The sequence below is a fragment of the Panthera leo genome, chromosome F2, assembly GCF_018350215.1.
Source record: "Panthera leo isolate Ple1 chromosome F2, P.leo_Ple1_pat1.1, whole genome shotgun sequence".
In the NCBI taxonomy this organism is placed as follows: Eukaryota; Metazoa; Chordata; class Mammalia; order Carnivora; family Felidae; genus Panthera; species Panthera leo.
In genome coordinates this window covers 66,568,505-66,592,197 of record NC_056695.1, presented here as the reverse complement: position 1 = coordinate 66,592,197, position 23,693 = coordinate 66,568,505, and the positions used below count along the sequence as shown (strand labels likewise).

Sequence of the window (23,693 nt, the reverse complement as noted above, 5' to 3'; positions counted from 1 at the left end):
TTTTTCTGCTTCTCTCTTCAGAATCAGGCTTGTCAGTGTCATTCCTTGATGACATTGATGAAAGTCTGTGAATCTTCAGCTCAGCTGCATGGAATTGAATTGAATGATGTTGAACTTTTATGCTTGTCGGCACACCTAACTGTAGCAGCCTCTCAAGTGCTATGTGTACCCCCACCCTACTGACATGGAAAGTCAGATACAGGCTTCTTAAACTTGAGTGGAAAGCAGAGTAAATGAGTTCGAGGTGAGGACTTAGGCGCTCTGCTAAAGATAAAGTAGGCATGCTCTAGCACCAAACTTTGCAATACCAACACGTGCCAATCTTTGCTTACTTTCCAGTTCGTGGCTGTTTCAGACAGTTGAGACTGCCAAGGAGGGGGTCTAGAATCACATCTGAAGCTCAAAGATGTTAGAAACAGGCAAATCAAAGTCCCCATGGCAACCGAGCTCCAAAGAGAACTCGCATCCCAAGGTGACACCGCTAGTGAGCCGGAAAACCGGGATTAGAGCTGAGATATCCTGAGCCGGCTTCTGTGTCCAAACAGAATGTAAACACACAAGGATCTGTTTTCATGCTTGTGGCTTGTAAGAGTAGGCAGCTGGGGTTTCTCTTCTCTGAAGTTCTACGCAATGCCCATCTGACCTGAAAAAAAAAACATTTCCAGTCTTTGGATGGATCCACACTGTAGAGTACTGACCAAAGGCTGCCTTTAGAGGATGCAGCGTTAGATGGAGCAGCTGCCTGAAGACAGAGGCAGTGATACCACGGCCCCCACATAAGACTGTAAACCTCACTCATTAGGCAAAATCTTCCGGGTTTTTTTCCCAGGCTCAGAGCTCAGAGGTTCATAAAAGAAACAGTTGATTAGCCTTCTCTTAGAAAGTTCCTTTCAGGGTGGAATAATAGTAATACCCACTTACTGAACATTTAAAGTGTTCCAGGCTTGGGCTTTGTCTCAGTTAATTCTCCCAACAACCCTGAGTTGAGTCTATTGGGGTGCCTGGGCTCAGTCGGTTGAGCGTTGGACTTCCCCTCAGGTCATGATCTCACGGTTTGTCAGTTGAAGCCCAGAGTTGGGCTCTGTGCTGACAGCTCAGAGCCTGGAGCCTGCTTTGGATTCTGTGTCTCTGTCCCTCTCTGCCCCTCCCCTGCTCGTGCTCTGTCTTTCTCTCTCTCTCTCTCAAAAAATAAACATTAAAAAAAAAGAGGTGAGTCTCATCAGACCCCCATTTTTCAGAGAAGGAAACTGACAATTGGTTAAAGTACATTTCCAAGGTCACATGGCTGCTGTGATCATGTCATTAGCCATCATGCCACATTGCTGAGTGGCCACACCTACTCTGTGATGTAATTTGAGTTCCTAAGCTGCTGACTGCTCCGTGAGTCCCCAGTCTGACCCACATCTGGACACGAGGTTCCCTCTTCAAGGTCCTTCACTAAAGTTGGGACATTGGCGACACTAGTTAGACTGAACACCAATTTTTGTCCCTTTTGTCACTAACCCATCATGTCAGAGATACACAGGTAGGAGCAGGCAGTTCACCTATAAGACTGCACCTCCCAAAAAACATCCTTGAAGATGGACACTTGCTAAAAACAGATGCCAGTGGGCATTTCATATACTTCATTTCTTCCTTAATGTATTTTCATTTCTTCTCCCTACCTGAGTGCTTTCCCACGTGTGTCTCTGTCCAGATTTAACAAGTTAACCAAAGTGACTACACATCTGGTTTGCCTAGGGTGGCCCTCGTTTATTCGTGTTATGCCACTGTAATTACTGCTAGTTTATTATTTCCCCCATTCACTCTCAAAACCACCTCAGGGGGGGCCTGGGTGGCTCAGTCAGTTGAGCGTCTCACTCTTGATTTTGGCTCAGGTCATGATCCCAGGGTGTGGGATCAAGCCCTATGTTGGGCTCCATGCTGAGCGTGGAGCCTGCTTGAGATTCTCCTTCTGCCCCTCTCCTCCACTCACTCTCTCTCTAAAACAAAACAAGAACCATTTAAATTTGGATGACAAATGATCTGATCCCCCAGAGACAACAAACTCATGTTTCAGGCCTTTCTAGTCGCGCAAGTGTTTGGGGGGGAGTCCTTCATTTTTTTGAGGTCAGTAAATAGAAATGATGCCAATACCTCTCCCCTCTCCTGCCAGGGCTATTCTGGAGTTCAGCGAGAAGGCTCTCTGAACCCTAAACTATCCAGCAAATGCTGTTTGTTATTGTGATTCATCTTTGGGGTCTCCAGCCCTGAGCAAGGGATCTTCTCTGCCTCTCTGCCAGTCCCAGAGGAAGTCACAGTGACGACTGTCCTCCAGAGCAGGTCACTCATGTCACTAGAGCTCTGCCCAGCTCACTCCCCTTCCCCATGTGTCCTTGGCAATCTTCATGTTGACCCTGAGGCCATGCAGCGGGAAGCCTGTCCTCTGCTTTGGGCCATTCCCCAGTCAGGGCTCCCGCTATCTTCCTCCAGGACCTGGAGGAGGTGTTCAAGAGCGAACTGAGTGGAAGCTTTGAGAAGACAGCCTTGGCCCTCCTGGACCGCCCCAGCGAGTACGATGCCCGCCAACTGCAAAAGGCCATGAAGGGTCTGGGCACAGATGAGGCAGTGATCATCGAGGTCCTGTGCACAAGAACCAATAAGGTGAGTGCCAGCCAAGCCCTCAGCCCCAGCCCCTGAAGGAACATCCAGATGCCCATCAGAGAGGGTTGCAGCAGCCAGAAGGAAAACTACACCTCACATTCCATTCATGAGGTGAGCAAGTGTCTGGACAGAAACATGTCTGTTTGGCACGTGCAGGAGAGATCTTCCAATCTTCCAGCTGTCAGTCTTCGTGTTTCCACCTCTGGCTTGACAGAATAGATCCTTCCAGAAAAGCTGTGTCAACGCAGATTTTGTATTTGTGAAAGGAATGCATAGTTTTATATGCAGGAGGCAAGATTCTGCTTTCCTCCACCCAGCCTGACTTTGCAGGTCTTCGGCACAAATAATGCAATAAATGGGCTAAGCGTGTTTGTGCAGCTGCCTTGTCCATGGCTGTCATCTAGCATAGAGTACAAAAAGGACCATAAAGAGGCAGGGAAGCAGTTGGTGCAGAGGGGATCCCCGTGAACACCTCTCGTGGCTGCCAGCACCTTCCTGGAGGTTTCCATCTACTTCTATCAGCAGACCTCTCCCCCTGTCCCTGGGCACATGCTGCCATTTCAGGAGCTGAAAAGAGCCTTTGTTAAGGCTTTAGTCAAAGCTCATTCATCTTTGGTTCCAGAAGCCACGAGGGCCAAGGAATTCATCACGAGTAGAGAGGGTCCACAAATCATTATTTGGAGACCCCCACTCTCTGCTGCAACCACTCATCATGTAGAATGGGGGAAGTCCAGCAAGGAAAAAGCCAGAAAGTCCCCAACATCCTTGAGGCCTCCAGGTAGGAAACAGAAGCAGTGTTTGGAGCCAACAGCAAGGAAAAACTTCAACAGATCTCTGATGCTAGAACAATACTTTAAAAGCCTTGCATGTAGATGACCTTGGGTTGGTTCCTTCTGCTCAGTCTGTGGGGTCCAGCACATTTCCCCAAACCCCTGAACCCCTTTCCTCAGCATCCCTGGACTTCTTTTCTTTCCACAAGATAATAAAAAGCCTCCATTTCAAGGAGTTTTTGTTCAGGAAGGGTCAGCGAAGGAGGATGGTATCAGTCCGGTCCTGCAGTTATACGGTGTTCCCAGTCGAGGTCCCCCACCTTCCAGAAGCTCCACAGTCCCAGCCAGGAGGCGTCCAATATTAGGGTAATCGGCAGGCTGCCTTGGCGAGAAGGTTCTGATCATTATTTTTCTAATCTCACTTGACCACATGTGGTTCCCCCTCAGCCTAGTTTCTTCCAAGCCCTGCTCTCAAACAACAAACAAGCTCTTTTTCTCCCCCACAATCAAATCGATCTGACAATAAAAAGAACAGTAGGGAGAGAGCAGGCCCTGGGTCCAGGCACATCCTGGAAGTGGGTTAGAAGGAGAAGAACAGAAAGAGCTTCACGGACACAAGTGGTCAGCCCCCAGCAACTCCCACATCCTCCGGCCCCCCAGGCTCCCCTCGTCCCACTGTCCCCACTGCCTTTTCCCTGGCCTGCTGCTAACTCTTAAACAGTTTGCCAGTGAACATCTGGGGAACGCCTTCTCCTAGACACTGCTGGCCTAAATGTAAACTGAGGCAGCTCCTGACGGGGCCACTCAGCCTGAGTCATTGAAACACAAAGCACATCTTCCCAGGACACACCCCAGAGAGAAACTTGCAGCCCTGCACGCAGCACATTGTTTACTGCACGAAGCCTTGTGTCAAGTAGGGAAAAAAATTGGAAGCAACCTGAATGTACATCCATCCGAGGCTCGCTAAATAAACCGTGGCTTGCTGGAGGCCGGGACGTTTTGTATCCACCTAAAAAACACTAGGTGACTACGGATAAGCGTAGCTGGATCCCCAAGACACATTACTGAGTGAAAAAATAAGTCCAAGAACAACACATACAGTATTCCACTTTGGAAACACATACACAAAACAATTCTATATGTTTTCAGTAGCACACCTATCTGTATACAAATGCAAGGACAAATGCTTGGGAAGATACCCACTGTGTGACACTAGCCTCCTGAGTAGAGATGGGAGCGTGAGATGGAGGGAGGAGGCAGCAAAGTAAGACATTAGCTTAGCTGTGGTAGTTTTGCTTTTAACTAAGGAGAACGTATGCGTGTGTTTGGTGTGTGGTTTGAGATGTTTGCACCCGGGGGCTTCTTCACACCTCCAGAGACCCGCCCCAGGCCTAGGCCCTGAGCCATAGGATGGCTCTCTTTGGAGGAAGTCACGAAGGCATCCTGTGTCTGGAGACAGGTTCTGGCCACTTCCCTGTGTATCTCTGTGTCTCCTACTGATCAACCCCACCTTGGAGTATTGATTTTTGTTTTATTACCCTTCCTAGGAGATCATGGCCATTAAAGAAGCCTACCAAAGGTGTAAGTGACCTTTTGTTCTGACTTTGGATAAAGAATGTTCCTTTCAAAATACCTCTGGGAAATGAAATCATCTGCTTTCTCTCCTCCCTTTTTCTTCTTCGAAAGTGTTTGACAGGAGCCTTGAATCAGATGTCAAAGCTGATACAAGTGGAACCCTAAAGAAAATTCTGGTGTCCCTGCTACAGGTAAGATCAGGCCCATCAAGGGGAATAAATATCTCCTTTGATCAACACAACTAATTACAGACCTTAATTGCACCTGTAAAATCTCCTTTTTGTATTAACATAACATAACATCGTGGGAGTGACAGCTTATATTCACAGGTCTTAGCCGCACTCAAGGGAAGGGGGTCATATAAGGGTTGAACCACTCAGGATTCCGCTGGCCACACAGGGCTCAGGTTAGAATTCAGAACCTTCCATGACCAAGTTTCAGGGTTCTTCAGCACTGGGAACCCCCGAGAGGTGAAATAAGATATTTTGAAAGGATCACTATTAGCTTTCCAATGGAGTCACTCCAGGGAACATCACGAGGTTGCTTTCAGCCTGCTTAGAGGTCAGTGGGGTTTGTGAGCCACCCTGGTTTCTACGAGAAAAACTCAAGTGTTGTTTCAGAAGCTACCCTGTTTATCAGTTGTGCCTAAAGATGGCAGCAAAGAGCAACACTGCCACTTTGCCAGGTTCCATCTCCTCCAGACCACCCTTCTGAAATCACCCCCAGCTTTCCAGGACTTTCTCTTTTTGTTTTCTGTGGTCAAGTGGGAACTCAAGTTAATAACAACGTGTCAATTTTTCTAGGCTAATCGTGATGAAGGAGATGAGGTGGACAGAGATCTAGCTGGTCGGGATGCCAAGGATCTGTATGATGTAAGTGTGCAGATGCACCAGTCCCCGCCAATTCTTTGTCCTTTTTAAAGTTTCTTAGCACTATTTTCAACAAATATTCCTCTGTTTCATGCAAATGGGAGTTTCTTGAGAAAAAAGCATGATCTTTAAAGTATTTTCAATATATACAGTCTTTGTGAACCTGTAAGAATTGTTCCTATTCTTGGGGCGCCTTGGTGGCTCAGTTGGTTAAGTGTCCGACTTTGGCTCAGGTCATGATCTCATGGTTTGTGGGTTCGAGCCCCACGTCGGGCTCTGTGCTGACAGCTCAGAGCCTGGAGCCTGCTCTGGGTTCTGTCTCCCTCTCTCTCTGCCCCTCCCTGGCTCACAGTCTGTCTCTCTCTCTCCCTCTCTCTCTCTCAAAAATAAATAAAAATTAAAGAAAAAAAAAAAGAATTGTTCCTATTCTTGCATTTCAGAGTTTACTGCTTCAGGTCCATTTTGGAACAATGAAGGTATAAATATTATAAATAGATGTGTGAAGTAAACTCTCAGGTATAGTGCTTAGTTGATCAATTTGACTTCTATTCAGTGCATATTTTATAACTGCCTGTAAGCAAGGCCTGGTCATAGAACAGTATATTCAGTCTTTTACGCAAAAGGCTTTTCCAAAATGTTTGCATTTGTCCTGCAGGCAGGGGAGGACCGCTGGGGCACTGATGAGCTTGCCTTCAATGAAGTCTTGGCCAAGAGGAGCCACAAGCAATTACAGGCCACCTTTCAAGCCTACCAGATTGTAAGTAAACAAGCACCAGGGCAATGGAGTTCACACCAAAACTACTATTTCCAAAAGAAGTCCAGATCAGGGATAAGGAACTGTGGGGGTGTTTTACAACAGCAGCTCTTAATCAGAGATGATTTTGCTTCTTCCCCACCTCAAGGAATAATTGGTAATGTCTGGAAACATTTGGGTTGTCACCTTGGGTGTTGGGGAGGCAACGCTAAGAGCATCTAGTAGGTCAAGGCTATTATACATCCTACAATGCACAGGACAGCCCCGCAACAAAGGCTTATCCAGCCCCAAATGTAGTGCCAAGGTTGGGAACCCCTGCTTAACAGCAGAGGCTAGGAAAACAGAGGAGTGTCAAGCTGAAGAGCAAAGCCCTAGAGTCAACATCCAGGTTCAAATCCATGTCCTATCACTGGCAGACTCTCTGTCCTCATTTGTAAAATGGGACAATAATCTTCATCGTCACACCCTCTTGGGCTTCTTTCAAGAGTTAAATAATATAGAGGAGCCCCAATGGCTCAGTCGGTTAAGCGTCTGACTTCAGCTCAGGTCATGATTTCACTGTTCATGATGAGTTCGGGGCCCCGCGTCGGGCTCTGTGCTGACAGCTCGGAGACTGGAGCCTGCTTAGGATTCTGTGTCTCCCTCTCTCTCCGCCCCTCCCCTACTCATGCTCTGTCTCTCTCTGTCTTTCTCTCAAAAATAAACATTAAAAAAAAAGTTAAATAATAAATGTAAAAGGCTCAGAATAGTACCTGGCATGTGGTAAGCACACAAATGTTCTCTCTTACTATTATTCCAGTTCACAGTTGGGTTAACAGAGTGCCTACCACTCCCAAGACAGATGAGATATACCTCAGAGATACTCCTGAAAAGATGTGTATAAATTGCTGTTTACAATTATTTTTTATCTGATGATAATCTTAAGCCAACAAGATGAGTTAGTTACTTCAAAGCATTTAGTGGTGAGTCCTTCCTTGAAAATCAGTCTTTCATTGCAAGAAGCCTTTTGTGGAGTATCAGATTTTTTTGGTCTCCTATTTTATATTTGTAGAGTGCTTTTAACTATTCAAAGCACTTCTGTGCCCTGTATCTCATTCCAATTTCACAACAATCCTGTAACGGTAATGTCGGCTAAGCAGCCATTGTTACCTACAACTGCTGGACAAGGAAAGTCTGTTACGAGTAAGGCGCCATCTGTAACTTATCAGGACCACACAGCAAGCCGGTAGCAGAAAGTGGATGAGAACAGCAAGATTCCCCAGCCCGAGCTTCTACCTCGGCGGGAGCTGGCCACTCCTCACTCGAAATAGCATTTCCTATGTGTTGCCAGCAGATGAAAAGACAATAAAGCTTGGGAATTTTATCATTACTGTATATAAGCCTGGAGGGCCTTTTGCTTTCAAATCATGCCCAGAGTCATGATCAAAGCCAGCTGACCCTGCGTTCCTCTGGCCTCTGCTCCTGGAACGGGGTAGACTCTGAGCTGGAAGACTTCTCCATGACCTACACCCTCTTCCCACGTGGCTGGAGCCATGGATGGAGTTTCTGGGGATGGCTGCCATTGGTGATCACTGTGGAAACACACATACATGTTAGCGTGCATGTGTGCGTGTGTGTGCGTGTGTGTGTGTGTGTATACACGAACTGCTAACGACCTACAAGGATATTCTCCAGGCCAATTGTTCTCAAAATTAATCCCCAAATAGCAGCATCAGTATCACTTGCGAACATGTTAAAAATGAGAATTCTCTTATTTAAAGAGAGAGAGAGAGAGAGAGAGAGAGAGAGGCACCTGGGTGGTTCAGTTGGTTAAGAGTCCAACTCTTGATTTCGGCTCAGGTCATGATGTCACGGTTGGTAGGTTCGACCCCCACATTAGGCTCCATGCTAACAGTGCAGAGTCTGTTTGGGATTCTCTCTTTCAGCCTCTCACTCTGCCCCTCCCCTGCTGTCTCTCCCTCAAAATAAATAAACTTAAAAAAAAAGAGAGAGGGAATTCTCAGCCCCGCCCCTGGACCTACTGAATCAGATGGAGTCCTATAGTGTATGTTTCAACAAGTCTTTCCGGTGATTCTGGTGCCTGTTAAAATTGCAAAGGTCTGCTCTAGACCCCTAGCTCTATGAGCCAGAGCAAGTCATTAAGGATTCCGGACCTCAGTTTCCCCAACTGTAAAACAGGGATAACGATGGTACTTACTTCATAGGGTTAGTAAAGGTTAATGAATTAATAGAAATAAAGTGCTAAAAATAAAGTGCTGGCATGCCATAGGTGTTCAGTAAACACCAGCAACTGTTAGTTGTCTCCTTATGTGAACCAATAAAGCCCAAATGGACAATAAAATAATTTATTGATTTAGCGATTCTTTACATGAAACTAGCTCTAAAATACTACCTGTTCCTCTACTCCCAAAACTTCCCCAGAACATCATCTGTTTTGATTCTTATCACTGATTTTTGTGAGTTCACCCTGATCTCATGACCCTAGTTCATAAGTTTTCACAAGGGTCTCTGGCTAAAAGCAATAAACCGCTAGCATGAGATCATGGGAGTCTATTACGTTGCGTAGCTTGCCCTGGCATAGAGATGAATTTTTATTTTTGGCATGAAAACTTTAGGGTTTTGCCCTCTAAGCTTGAGTCTTAACTACTGACGCTCCCAGAAATCCTCACCAAGAAACTGCGTTTGCGGCCCTGCTACACCAGGCAGGAATATCACCGTCCCGAAGGTGACCAAACATGAAAGGCTTGTGCAGCTATAAAGCTGAAGGAAGTTCCCTACCCAGGGCTTAGTATGAATTGTAGGTACACATACCCACAGCGCGGGCACACTGCGTCCCCACCGCATCAGTCACCACTTCTCTCCTGTCCTCTCCTGTCCTGAGCTTGTTCCAGAGCCTACAGTCCTGTACCTTCTGTGGCCAAACCCAGAGGGCATAGGATTCTGCTATGAGAATGCTGTCACTATGGGTGAATAGGTTTTGAAAGAAAGAAATGTCTCCCCTATTCTTCTAGTAATCTCCCTACGGTCAACGCTACCTGGTAACGAGAGGCCTTTGAGGCTTGTGTGGAATCTACCCCAGTGATGTTTTTTGTACTAAGATCAGAAAACCTGATCTGTCTAAAGAGCCCCCTAAGAATTAAGTGTTCCGGGAACTGAAGTGAAAAGCCTGCCATTTGCAAAGGAGATTCACTTGGGCCAGTCGATTGTTTTCCATTTGTGTTCTCTGGAGCCCCTGGAGGTGCCTTGATAGCTACCAGGAGGGGAATGTGGGCAGGAGGTTGATAGAGAAGAGGGGGCAATGTGAACAGTGCCCCCTGGAGTTGTGTGGCAAAAAGACTGAGAAAGCAGAAACCTGGCAATGCTGTCCCAGCACTAACAATAGAAACAGAAAGCGGTTTAAAGTGAGGATTATTTTTTTAGTAAACGCAGACCCGTGTGAACAAGATGTCCTCTTGAAATGCAATCTCAGCCTACAGAACAAGAACGCTGTTCATGGGAAAGTGGTACCAGTCCCTTTCGAAACACCAGCTCCCACATCAAACCCAAGAGAGGCCAGGAGCAACTAAGGAAGGGACAGAAATGAAAGCCCCCAGCCAATCCCCACCGTCTACGTCCCTTACCCACACCAGACCTCTAGGTGTCAAACCACGACAAGGAGACCGAGAAACCTCATTACATCTCGACCTCTCTCCCCCCCACATCAATTGTGCTTGCATCAAAAAGGATATTTTGTTTACTAGTGTTTTCAGAATAAACTACGTACACTCTGACTGGTGTGTCCTCAAAGGCCCCAACTATTTATGGAACTACCGTTGTGTCATAGCCTCAAAAAATAACTTCTAAGAAAGAAGTTTCTGTATTCTTAATGCTTAACTGCACTTCCCCAAACCCAACAAAGAGTTCTCCTTTCTTTTATTTGCCTGCCCTGAGTTTGGCCCAGGTGGTACTTGCATTAAGCATTGTCACAATACACTCTGAACTTCAGCTTCTGTAAATATTTGGAAAGAAACCCAGCGTGTAATGCTGTGCAGAGTGATATGTGAGCCGGTGGTGAATATAGGATCATTTAGAATCACCCCCAGAGTGAAGGAAAGTGACGTTTTGACATGGTCAGCCCCCTGGCTTCCAGCCCACGCAGCCCCATTCTATCAAAAACGTTGGAACAAGTCCTTACCGTGAACTTCACAGCCTGTACTACTTATGTCACCCAAACTGTGGGTGGCTGAGTCCCCAGTCCCAGGACATGGGAGATGAGAAAAGTGTGGGTAAGATGATTAATAACCACAACCTCCTAGAGAATTGGAAATGAAAAGAATTTTAAGAACATATTGGAAACTAAACTATTATAGAGATGTAAAGAATTATTTTACAACATATATTCATTGTTCTTCCACTCCCAATTTTACAGGTGAGGAAACTGAGGCCAAGGGAATTGTCCTGATCCAAGGAAGGGATCAAATCCATTAGGGGTCAAAAGTCATCAGCCATAAGAGCCCCCACTCAAATGTAAGGCACGGAGCAGGATAGGTTCCTTAAAGTCACGTGACCAAATCTGGAAGAGTTTAGTGCTTTTTGTAGAGAAGTGACCCCAGGAGTGCCAAAGCCAAGAGCAAGACCTGTGATAATGGCTGGCCTTTGATTGTCCTTCCAGCTCATCAACAAAGACATCGAAGAGGCCATTGAAGCAGAAACGTCGGGAGATGTGCAGAAGGCCTACTTAACTCTTGGTAAAGTAAACCTAGCAGAGTCCCTGACTTAGGGTGGGCTCCCTGGAATCAGGCTCGGAGTCAGAGGTTTGCATGTGGGAAGACTTTAGGGAATAGTTCGGGAACAACACACCTCAGCAGCATTGGGTAAGGGAGAGAGTAAGCATGACGCAGCTGTAACGGGGGGCGGGGGCTTTGCTGGTCCCCCATGGAGCCCTGGAGCCAGGAGGCAAGGGGGCAAGGTGTTTAAACCACACACCAAGCAACCGGTGGATGCTGGCCGCAACCCCGGAGCATTTGCCATGGTGGGTAAGGCAGGGCCTTGGAGGGCCATTCCTGGGGAGGGACTCAGCTGTGAGCAGCCAGTAGGCCGCAGATGGAATGAGTGCTTTGGTCCCAAAGAGGGCCTCTGGGCGATGCATCATGGCATCCACTACAGTCTCATTAAGATCGTGGGTCAACGAGAAGAGCATCTGTCAACAGGCTACAGCATTGTCTAGTCTCAGGGAGCCATATGTGGTTCAGCCAGGTTTCCAACCTATGAACAAGTTTTTGCATATGCCTGATGGCTCGAGGGTGTTCTTTTCCACTTGATTCCCTTCAACATTTAGAATGAATGAGGTCTCTTGAGAAAGAGTGGGGAGGGAGACCAGATCTTTATTGTGCCAAGCAAGCACACCAGCACCTTCTCTCCAGGTGTTGCCCATAGGCAGGAAAGAGCAGAGAGACGGGCATGGGGCTGTGTCTGGCAGGCTCCTTTCTTCCTTTCTGCAAGCCCCGGAATGAAGCCATTGTCCATTGTCCATACTCTCCTTTGGCGAGGAGTCGAGGGCACCATCTCAAATAGCACAAGAAACGGAAAGACGGATCCCCGGAAGAGGAAGAATTGAAAAAGTAGTCCTGGAAGTTAAAAAATGTGCTCTACCTGCCAAACTTTTTGTTTTGCTTTTTGTGGGGGCTTTAAAAAAATTTTTTAAACAATGTTAGCAATTGATTTTTTTCAGTCCGTCATCATTTTGCATTCAAATTAGCAGGGCCTCTACTAATTTGACCTCTACCATGATGTACAGAGGCCTAAACATCCCTAGTGTCACTCCTGACCCCAACTGGACATACATGGACGACTGTCCTTGGGGCTTAAAAGATGAGTCTCTTAAGTAAATGGAGGGATCCACTAACAGCCTGACTCAAAGGCTCCAAATTCTTCCTTTCTGTGCTGGCAGTGCAAAGAATCAGGAAAATACCAGAGTTCAGTCAGAAGATTACACCAATGACGATAATCCACTATCAATATTATTAACAGTAACAAAACCATTCAATTGTTTAACATTTAGTTAGCATCTACCGGGGCTGGGGGTTGCGCTTGGTGAGGGGATCAGAGGTAAATAGGTCCAGTTCTTGCTCTTAGGAAGTTTCAAGTCCATGGTGGAAACAAATCAGCAGATTAGGTTACAGTAAAGATAAAAACAAAAACAACCGGAGTGAGGAGGGTACAGAGGAAGGAAGGGCCACATCCCTGGAGACGGGGAACATAAAATGCAGGACTTAGGTATGCTCCGGTGGTAGGAAACTTCAAAGTGATTAGAAACGACCTTAAGTATAAACCACACAAGCTGTAGAGCATGACTTTACGGTTGTATTTTCGAGACACCTCCCACACCCACTCATACCTGACTCATAAAGATGCCGGTTTATGGTTAAATTTGAGACCAAATGAGTCCTACCACTTGCATGCTCTGGGGCAGCACTTTTCCAGTGGGGTCCAGGGCCCACCTGCACCAGAATCACCTCTAGAGAGGTGTGTGAAAATACAGATTCCTGGGCCCCATCTCAGGCTCCCTATTAGAATCTCCAAGAATGGAGCCCAGAAGCCGCATTTTTACAAGCTCCCCAAGGGCTTGTCTTCTCCTCATGATGGCTGGCTATCCTGCCTTCCAGATACCACAGGGTATATGCCCACATTTTCCCTGGCTAGCCCTATCCAGACTCTTGAGGGATTCTTTCGGCAGCTAACAACAGACGTTATTCACCAGGCATAGATTGCATACAATAGAAAAGCTGAGAATTCTCTTCCCAGAACATCAGGAAGAAGGAATGTCAGGGGAGAAGACACCTATGAAGGGTTGGAACACACGGACATTAGGCATTTCAGCATCAATGTGTCCTGCCTGGGAGGGGGTCTTAAGTGAGTCTCAAGTATGCCACTCCCCAAATTGACAGGCTCCCCCCACCAACCACCACCAATCCAGCAGCTTTTTGGATTGTTCTCAGGATAAAGAGGTCAGACACCTGGGGCTGGGCTTTTCTGTTCTCCTGAAACTCTGGTGGCTTCCACATGGCCTATAAAAGAGACAGACCCCCAACCTAGACGCTACTTCCCTAATCCTGTTCCCTTCTAATTCTCGGAAGCATCAATCATATAGGCAATTACATAGAAAACAAGAGTTCCCATCCCAGGACATATCAAGGATGCACATCCCACACTTCCGCTCAATGTATTACTTGCTATCAATCACTAACATCAAAAATGTTAAGTGTTCTAGGTAAATGCCAACACCTAAAGAGTAAATGGTTCGTTTCCCCAAAGTGTTTGTCCTGATGGGCCTCCCTAAGCATGGGAGGAGGGGAGAGGAACAATGATTTCTCCCCAGGAGTAGAGAGGCACTGTGCTTCACTGATCTGTGGATTAGATCAAAGCTGGCAGGCAAGGGGAGGACCAGAAAAGAGCAGCTAGCAAGAACACAGGAAGGTGGTCTGTAGACAGCATCGAACATTTCATGAGGCCGCATCCCAGATGGAGAGCTCAGACTGTGGGGCACTTGGAAAAGATCCCAAGATGAAACTCACCGAGCAAACCCAGTGAGGAAAAACAAAGGGCGGGAAAGATGTTTAGCACATCCTGGTGGCAGTCCAGCTGAGTGAGTCTTCGAGATTCTGAAGTTTTATTACAGCAGAGTCCCCAGCCAATCTGTATTTCCCCTCTGAACCCAACGCCAGCATCAGAGATTTCATTCAGATAAGAAAAGTTACTCCTGCTGGTAAGAACCATGAACTTGGCAGGGAAAGCCTGAGGGTGGCCGCAGCGTTCCTCCTCCCCTGAAGGGTCTTCAGGGACCAGCAGAGGGGTTTTGACTCAGTTCTTGGTTGAAGAGCCCAGGTGCCCTGACCCGGGGGAATCTTCCAGATCCCACTAGAGTGTGAAGTCTGCTCCTTTCAAACACCTGTCTCACAACTGAGTCAGCTCCAAGGACAGCCAGGTGATACGGGGGGCCAGCTCTGTTCCTTCGGAGGGTCTCCATGTTCTTCAACAACATGTAAAAGCCTCACCTTCTCTTGTCCCTCGTCCTGCCCAGTGAGGTGTGCCCGGGACCAGGAGGGCTATTTTGCTGACCGTCTGTACAAGTCCATGAAGGGTGCAGGCACCGATGAGGAGACACTAATTCACATCATCGTGACCAGGGCTGAGGTAAGACACACTCCACTCCCAGCATGTGGGCCACCACTTCTCTTTTGGCCACCGCTGATATCATCAACAAAGTTTTTCTTAAGGATTTATTTACAGAAAAAGTGAAACAGAGACAGCCCTCGTCTTCCCAGACTTTGTGGAAGACCTTGTGCCATGCTTCAATCTGTTTCTTTTTATAAAAACACAATAATGATACTTGCTTCTATTTTTGCCATGTGTGGCTCCAGAGAGCTCGGGGCCTGTGCAGGGGGACCTGGGGGAGTGCAGCCCACGCTCGGCTCCACTGTAAGGAAGACGGACCAGAGACACTGAAAGGATGGGGACGGACGAGGTCACCCAGCAGCAGAGACAATGAGCAAATGACTGCCTCACTCCCCAGCCAGGCCTTTAATTAAACACACCACAGAAGCACAGCTTTGCACAAAAGACACATCAGTACAAGACAGTATTTCTCAACCTTTTAAAAAAATTTTTTTAATGTTTATTTACTTTTGAGAGAGAGAGACAAAGCACGAGCAGGGGAGGGGCAGAGAGAGAGAGAGAGAGAGAGAGAGAGAGAGACAGATCCTGAAACAGGCCTCAGGTTCCGAGCTGTTAGCACAGAGCCCGATGCGGGGCTCAAACTCACGAATCGCAACATCACGACCTGAGCGGAAGTCTGACGCTTAACCGACTGAGCCACCCAGGCGTCCCTCAACCTTTTTTAAAATTATTAGTAGTAATCGTCCCACTAAGGAGCCTTTGGGGGCCCAGTTTTTTCCTAATTGCCACTCCCCCAAAACATGAACACCACAGAGGGACTTTGTATCTGTTTATGTTCCGTTTACACATATTCTGTCATATTCTGTATGTATATATTGTGTTCTGTAAATACATCTATAGATTCTGTTCTGTATGCATGTGCGCGCGCGCGCGCGCGCGTGTGTGTGTGTGTGTGTGTGCACGCGCGAGCTTTGACATAAAAAGATTAAGGTTCTTTTCACCCTCTAAGAATGCATTTTTGCCCTGTTGGGAGCGATATCGCCCACCTTTGGGAATGCATGACTGTAAGAAAGAGGGAGATGAGCACCCACGGCCTGTGAGCAGCTGTTGAGATTCAGCACCGATGCTCTAGCACACGGGTCACAGAGGGAAGAAGGGACAAGTGAAGGGGAAATGGCATCTCGACCACAGTGGGAGAAGCCTTGGAGAATGAAGTGTAACTGAGCACTTGAAAAACCACAGACATCTTCCCTCAAAAAAAAAAATTGTTAAATGAAGGGGGACAGATCCCAACCCAAATCCTGGCCCATGGCTTTGACAAATAATACTTAACATCTGACACCATTTTTAAATATAACTTAGCAACAAGACCGTTCTTTCGTTTTTATTTCTATTCCAGGAATTTCTCCTCCCCCTCCACTGTTCATAGTTTTCTTCTGGCTTACTGTCTGTTTCTCTTGCTCTCCCTTCCTTCCCTTCCTCATCTCTCTGCCACTATCCTGAGTTCTCTCCTCCACTGTCTCTCCAGATCTCCACGGTCTCTGTCTGTCTCTTAGCAAACCATCCCCATCCCCCCATGCTCCTGCCAAAGTCTCAAGAGATTCTGAGGCTCATAGAAGCATGTGCAACACGGAGCAGGGTGGGGATTCTGAAAGACCCCAGAGGGTTGGAACATTCTGGAGGGCCCACCAGAGCTCTGTCCCATCTTAGTATTGGCCACATGTCCTGGGATAGTTTAGGAGACTAAGCATCTCCTTGGAATGCTTCAGGCCCAGCCAGATATATTGGCTATACCCTAATCTCCCCCAAAGCCCCATAATACTAGAACAGAACCCCGGTGTGCCCCATCCCACCCCCGCACTGACCCACACCGTCCTGCCCCCTCCCCCAGCCAAGTAGCGGACAAGTCGGGGGACGGGGAGGGGGCACAGGCAACATCCTGCCGGAGCCTCCCTCCTGCTCAGCATCCGCTTGGCACAATCCTTCATTTCCCTGCCTTCTGCTCTCATCTTCTTTCTTAGTTCATGCCTCCAACTGGGGCAGGAGGAAAAAGAACCAGAAGGCTGAATGATGGGTTGTGGATCTGTCTGGAATGCACGATAGAGTCTAAAGTTTTAAAAATTATAAAAAGAACACAACTCCTGGTTAAAGAGAGCTCTCTGCTTCCTTTACGAGACACACTGTGTTCTCTCTGTACTTACATCTTTTCTGTTGCCAGTATTGTCTCCCTCACTAGGTTCTAAGAATATCTGGAGCGGAACAATCTTTTTATTTGTTTTTCTTCTGAGTCCTCTGCCCATTTCCAGCACCCAGGTTTTTCAAGCTTTCAATGAATTAGGTCGAAAATAAGTCCTACAAATTGGTATTGATTTGAATTTTATTGATTGGCATTAATGGTCTTGCTGATCAGGGTACAAGAAGGAAACAAAAGCTTCATTTCAAATCTCTGTGTTGATAATTTTCTTAACCCTATACCAAGAGTCAGCAAATTGTGACCTGCAGGTGGGCCGGTTTTTATATAGGCTTGCTACCTAAGAATGATTCGTTTTTAAATGACTGTAAAAAACTCAAGGGAAAAATATTTTGTAATACATAAAAATCATATGAAACTCAAGTTTTTGTGTCCATAAATAAATTTATACTGGGATATATACATATATATATATATATATGTATATATATATATATATATATATATATATATTCACCTCTGTAACCGGAGCTGGACTCGGCTTTCCTTTTCCCATCCATAAAATAATAGTAATAATAGTGATAGCCCCTACCTCCAAGGGTTGTGTTGAGGCATACATGAGCAAATGAGCGTAATGTATTCAGAACAGTGCCCACCTGCATTCATAGTGAACACCCTATAGATGTTCTTGTCCTCACTGCTGTCGTCATTTCTCCTACAGGTGGACCTTCAGGGGATAAAGGCAAAGTTCCAAGAGAAGTATCAGAAGTCTCTGTCTGACATGGTTTGCTCAGACACGTCTGGGGACTTCCAGAAACTGCTGGTGGCCCTCTTGCACTGAAGCAAGCCAGAGCAGTGGAAGGACAGGGAGGGGCCACCTTTGTCAAGAGTCCATTTCAAACCAGATTTGCAAATGTGACTCCAGCACAAAAACTACTGAAGAGTTCTGGCTTATTTTCTTGCCAGCTTGAATACTGTAGCCAGGCCAAGCTGTTTAGGTGAAGGGCAGCAGCCTCAAGACACTTGTGCAGGTCACCCTGAATGCTGGCTTAGCAAGTATCTGAGCTGCCTTTCAGCTTTCCTTTAGCGTGGCAACCTGAATGCTTTCTGAGCACAAATGAAATTCGCAGTTGATGAAAACACTATACTTGTAATAAAACATTCAGAAGAATATGTATCAAATAGAGGCGGGTAAAGACTGAATGGTTAAGGTACAGGGAAGACAAAATTAACCAATTCATCAGTGTTCCTTCTGTGCATTCAATCTCAAATGTTCAATGTTAATTAAAGTGGATTATGCCCCCATCAGCTGCTTTTCCAAAGACTGGGTTGATTCGTTTTGGCTCTTGTCCTGGAAGTATATGACTTGTGAAATTCAAACATATGTGGGAAATGCATATAACAACTTTAATTAATAACCACCAAAGATAACAATCAAGGCTAGCAGTAAGGAAACAATTGAGGTGCCCATGTGGAATGTAACTAGGGGTAAGATTCATGGCTACCTTGTATAAATGGTTCTTCTTATTTCTCTAGACATTTGACCCACTTGAGCCTTACCTCTGATCTTCAAATACAATTAGGCTGGGCATGGTGCCAACAGGATCAAGGTCAATGGTCTGACTCTCAAACGGATTGGTTCCACACCAATAGAATCTCTGTTCAAGATGTTTGTCTCACAGCCATGAGTTACTAGACGTAGAGGGGTCTGTCAAGAGAACATGGACGCTTTGATCCAATAATTACAGTTATCATTCATTGGGCGATTATTTGTGTCTGGCACTGCTCAGTAGCACACTTTCATGTCTAATCCTCTCAACAGCCCTATAAGGTTACTATTACTCCCATGTATCAGTTGAAGAAACTGGAGAGTTCATTCCCAGGCCAGTAATGTAGACCGATGCCTCTGTATTCAACAGAATGCTGCAAGTAAGTTAATATAGGCAGGTAAAGCTCTCTTCCCATTAGCAAAAAGACGGTACACACAGGTCTGCCTGAAGGAATTGGGGAATAATTCACAGAGATGTATTAATGCTGGATGTTGAAGAATGTGGAAGAATGTTCTCCAGAGAAACAAAATAAGAAGGGTAAAAGCAGAGGCTCAGAAGCATGAGGGAGCAGGATATGTTCAGGAAGTGGTGAAATCCATTCTCCTGGGCATAGATGCGGTGAAAGGAGGGAGAGGGTTGGGGAGGCAGGCCATGAAGCTACTGAAAAGTTTGTTTGGATCACATTAGCAATGGTTTTGCCTGCCAAGCGTGGGCCCGGTCCTTTGGGCAATGGGGGGGGGGGTCACTGGAGATGTTTAAGGAGTGAGAAACATGATCAGTTTGGGGCTTTAGCCATTGACCTGGTGGTGCAATCAACATACAGCAAATAGCCCAAACTCTCAGTATAAAAGTATATATCATGGTGTGCCTTTCTAGTGGCTATAAAATGGTGACTGACACATTAAGAAGTTATGATAACATCTGTGTCCTCCACATGCTGCTTCATCAGTCTAGCAGTCATTGTTGTCATTATGAGCTTTAACACATAAAAAGGTTTTCTAGAGCCAAGCTCAGTGATAGAACATACTCATGTTTACTTATTTGTTGCCAAAGCTGCTTTTAAAAACAGAAACAAGACAACCAGTTCTTGGGTTCTGAACTCACGGTAAGGATAGAAAAACAAACCAACAGAGTGAAAGGAGATCTATTAAAAACAGCCACTGTTGGAGATTGTTGAAGGCCATCACTCACACACAGAGGAGAGGAAGGTATTTCACAGGCGAGGAAACAGGCTGAGCAAGGCTGAGGGGAAATGTCATTTACTTGCTTAAGTTCTCGCACAGGAAATGCCGGAATTCAAACCTGCGTTCTTCTGACTCTAATGCCTGAGCCCTTTGCCACACTAGCTCAGGTCCACAAGTGCTCTCTCCAAAATTTTGCTGAGCAAGGCACTGGGTACCTCCTTCTGTAGCTGCTGAAAGCTGTTCACTGTTCACAGCAGAAGACCATTTCTGTGTGCTTGGCTGGGGGCTGCCTCAGGAGAAGTCTGAGCTGGTCTGTCCCAGGAATGCCCCACCCCATGGCAGACCAGGAATTTCCTGCTTCTCCTCTCCACACACCCTTGCCCTGCGCAAGTCCCACCTCACCGTTACCTAAGACCCCTGTTCCCAGAGCTGTCAAAAGGCAGGGCTTGCCTGTGGAGGGGGTTCCGGGGAGAAAGAAAGGACAAAGTTAGAAGAGAGAGAGGGTGAGAGCAACATTACCTTGTCACCCTCCCACTGAGTGACACTGTCCCCCACCCCTCACCCTTCTCCTGAGCCACAGCTCCTCCCCAGATATTTGGATAGATGGGGAGGAGTCTGAACACCACCTGTGGAGCTGCATCAGAAGGGAGCAGGTCCCATGGGTTCATGTGGTAACCTGCCAAACTTTTCCCCATGAAATTCTGTTCCAGTCCCCATTGGGCTCCATAACACTGCTCACCCAGCCTGAGTCACCCGGACATGGTAACATAGACCTTGGGGGCGCTTGCTTGAGTGAACCACTGCAGAAGCTGATGTTCCTTTGAGGAGCAAAGGAAGTCCCCGACCAACCAACATGGGAGATCCAGCCTCCCAGTTCCTCTCAGGATCTCTGGGAGTCCCAAGTGGTTCTCGTCCTGTAGGCCCACCCCTAACATTTGTGGGTCCCAGCCCATCTCCCTGCTTTTCCCTTTTCTGGGGGAGTGGGAGCTGATTTATAGCATTTGCTTATTTCTGTGGCCACCACGGTCAATTTCAAGCTACTGACATGATGTCACTGAACAGAGTCAGGAGACGAGCGGTAGCACACCAGTATGTACGATGTCCGCCATACGGATACGATAGATGTCAACAACTGCAACAGCATAGATGATAGTAAAATAGAGCAAATAATTAGGAAGTAATAAATTTTGGGTTTTCACTACATTTGTATCAATATAATTTAATTGTAAGTTTGTATACTTTAATTTTTAATAATCACTAGGCTTAATAACTAACTCATAAAACTCCTGAAAAGTTAATAATTAAACCTCATGAACCAATAGGAGCCAAGTCCAGCACTCCACTTGGGATGGGTCTTAACCCCTTTCTTCCAGAGGACTCCCAAGACAATTTGAACCCTGATTCCAGGTACTCACATAAGAGGTGGTTATCCTGAACACTCTTCCCTGCAATGGATTATTACCTACCATACATTCAGGGTCATAATGAATAGTTGTTTATGTTGTCTACTGCACAAGGCTGACTGGCTGAGGAGACATTTGGGACCTGAAATCCAGTCCTAATTTCCCCATCAGATTTTGCCTGCAGGGCTGAAACTAGAGAGGTAGCTAGCTGCTGCCTAGAGAGGGTACTTCCTGCTAATTTGCACAGAGCTACCATATGGAGTGGTCCTGGAACGGTAAGTAACCCCTTTTACCTAAGAGGGGACATTCAAGAGATCTTCCCTAGACAGAATGCCTTGTTATCAGCTTCTAATTCTAAACACTTTAAGTTCTGCCCCTCTTGGTACCTTATACAGCCATATAATCAATCCTCGCAAATCTATTCTTTTTCTTAAATATTTTTTAAACATTTTTTTATGTTTATTTTTGAGAGAGAGGGAGACAGAGTGTGAGCAGGCGAGGGGCAGAGAGAGAGGGAGACACAGAATCAAAGCAGGCTCCAGGCTCTGAGCTGTCAGCACAGAGCCCAACGCGGGGCTCGAACCCACAAACTGTGAGATCACGACCTGAGTTGGACACCCAACCGACTGAGTCACCCAGGTGCCCCGTCGCAAATCTATTCTTAGGAGAACACTTGAAAGCAAAGATTAAGAGGAAAAAGGAGATGGGAATAATGCTCCAGAAGATGAAACAGAGGTTTTATCACATTCAAGGAGATAGATGTTGAAGAAGCACAAGGAAGCAGAAGAGGGCTACCCAGGCTGCCTTCAGGAAGATGTCAGCGTCATCAGAATTAGATGTGACAGCCCTGGAAGATTCTGCCATCCTCACGTGGAGGGCAATGTGTCCTTGACCTAGGAATGCAGTCTGTCTCCTCCAGCAGCAAGAGACAATGCACAAGTCTCCACTAAGCTGCAAACAAACTATTTCTCAGACATATTATAGCCAATAAAAATGCCTCAGATAAGCCCCGAGAAACTAGATAAGCCAAGAAACAAGGGTGCTGGAAAACCAGAAGTGGTATTCAACTCTTCATGCCAAGAAGCAAGAGATCCCACATTGAATTCAGAGAGATGTGAAGGCTGCCTGTTAGTGTCACTGCAATTTATTGCATGACCAAGGCACAGGATGCAGACTAATATGTTGGGAAACATAGGGTCAGGAGAAAGAAAAGAAGTGGCAACACGGGTTGGGGCGATTTCTCAAAATAAACTTTTTATTTTATTTTTATTTCTGTACATTTTAGACTTACAGAAAAAGGTGTGAGTATACTACAGAGTTCCCATATACCCCACTCCCAGTGTCTCATAGTGCTAACATTAATATGGAACACTTGTCATGACTGATGAACTAACATGGATACATTATAATTGAGTAAAGCTTTATTCACATTTCTGTAGTTTTTACCTAATGTCATTTTTCTGTGCTAGATTGCCAGGAGACTATCACATTACATTTAGTCTTCATGCCCCTTAAGCTCCTCTAGACTGCGACAGTTCCCCAGACTTCCCTTGTTTTTGTTGAGCTTGACAGTTTAGGGGGAGTACTGGACAGGCAGAATGTTCCTCAGTTTCGGTTTGTCTGATTTTTTTCCTCATGAATAGACTGGGAATTTGGGGAGGAAGATCACAGAGGGAAAGTGCCATTCCTACCACATCATATCAAAGGTACATGCTATCAACATGACTTATCACCGTTGACGTTGACGTTGACCATCTGGCTCAGGCAGTTTGTCAGGTATCTCCACTGTGCTCATTAAAAGAAAGTCACTGTGATGGCCCACACTTAAGGGGCAGAAAATTATGCTCCACCTCTTTGAGTGAGAAGTATCTACATAAATTATTTGGGATTCTTCTGTTCAGGAGGTTTGTCTGTTCTCTCCCTTTATTTATTTATTCAATAATTTATTTATATCAGTATAGGCTTAGGAATATTTATTTTGTACTTTGGGTACAAATCCAATACTATATTATTTATTTTGTTACTCAAAATGTTCCAGCTTTTTCTATTGGGAGTTCTTTCAGTTGGTTCCTGTGTCCCTTTGACATTCCCCCTCACTTTGCTTTTTTAGTACTTCTTGAACTTTTGGCACTGCTAGGTGCTCCACATTCATCTTGCATATTCCCTTTCCCAGCCCTAGAATCTGCCATTTCTCCAAGGAGCTCTGGTTCTGTTTATGGGAGAATGGTTTTAGAAACCAAGATCTGAGCACTAGATGTGCTCATTGCTACTGGGGTGTCATTACTTCTAAGCCCGCTCAGTGGACAGAGCTAGGAAATATAAATGTGCATACACACATATCTATATTTGTACCATATATATAGACATATAACATAGATATAGATTTAGATACAGACATAGATCCATCTGTATCTATCCTAAATTACATACAAGTTCATACTATGTCAATTTTCATCCAGGACCATATAGTTCACACTAAAAAAGGGGATTTTGACACCTTAAGAACAGCACAAGGAGGCAAGATAGTGGGAGGGAAGCTCCTAGAGAAAGGATCCATGGGGAGAATCAAAGCAAACCATACAGTGCCCCTGCATGTGCCG

The 23,693-nt window shown here is 46.0% G+C and overlaps 1 protein-coding gene across 1 annotated transcript in view; it reads left to right on the top strand.

Annotated features, from left to right (window-relative positions):
• The window catches only part of ANXA13 (annexin A13), a 50,677-nt gene extending 32,880 nt beyond the window's left edge, over positions 1 to 17,797 (top strand). The window contains exons 5-12 of the mRNA XM_042924236.1: positions 2,473 to 2,643; positions 4,961 to 4,994; positions 5,100 to 5,179; positions 5,792 to 5,860; positions 6,513 to 6,614; positions 11,263 to 11,338; positions 14,671 to 14,783; positions 17,678 to 17,797. Coding sequence (XP_042780170.1) covers positions 2,473 to 2,643; positions 4,961 to 4,994; positions 5,100 to 5,179; positions 5,792 to 5,860; positions 6,513 to 6,614; positions 11,263 to 11,338; positions 14,671 to 14,783; positions 17,678 to 17,797 — 765 coding nt within the window. The remainder of the gene's footprint in view (positions 1 to 2,472; positions 2,644 to 4,960; positions 4,995 to 5,099; positions 5,180 to 5,791; positions 5,861 to 6,512; positions 6,615 to 11,262; positions 11,339 to 14,670; positions 14,784 to 17,677) is intronic.
• The last annotated feature ends 5,896 nt before the right edge of the window (positions 17,798 to 23,693 follow it).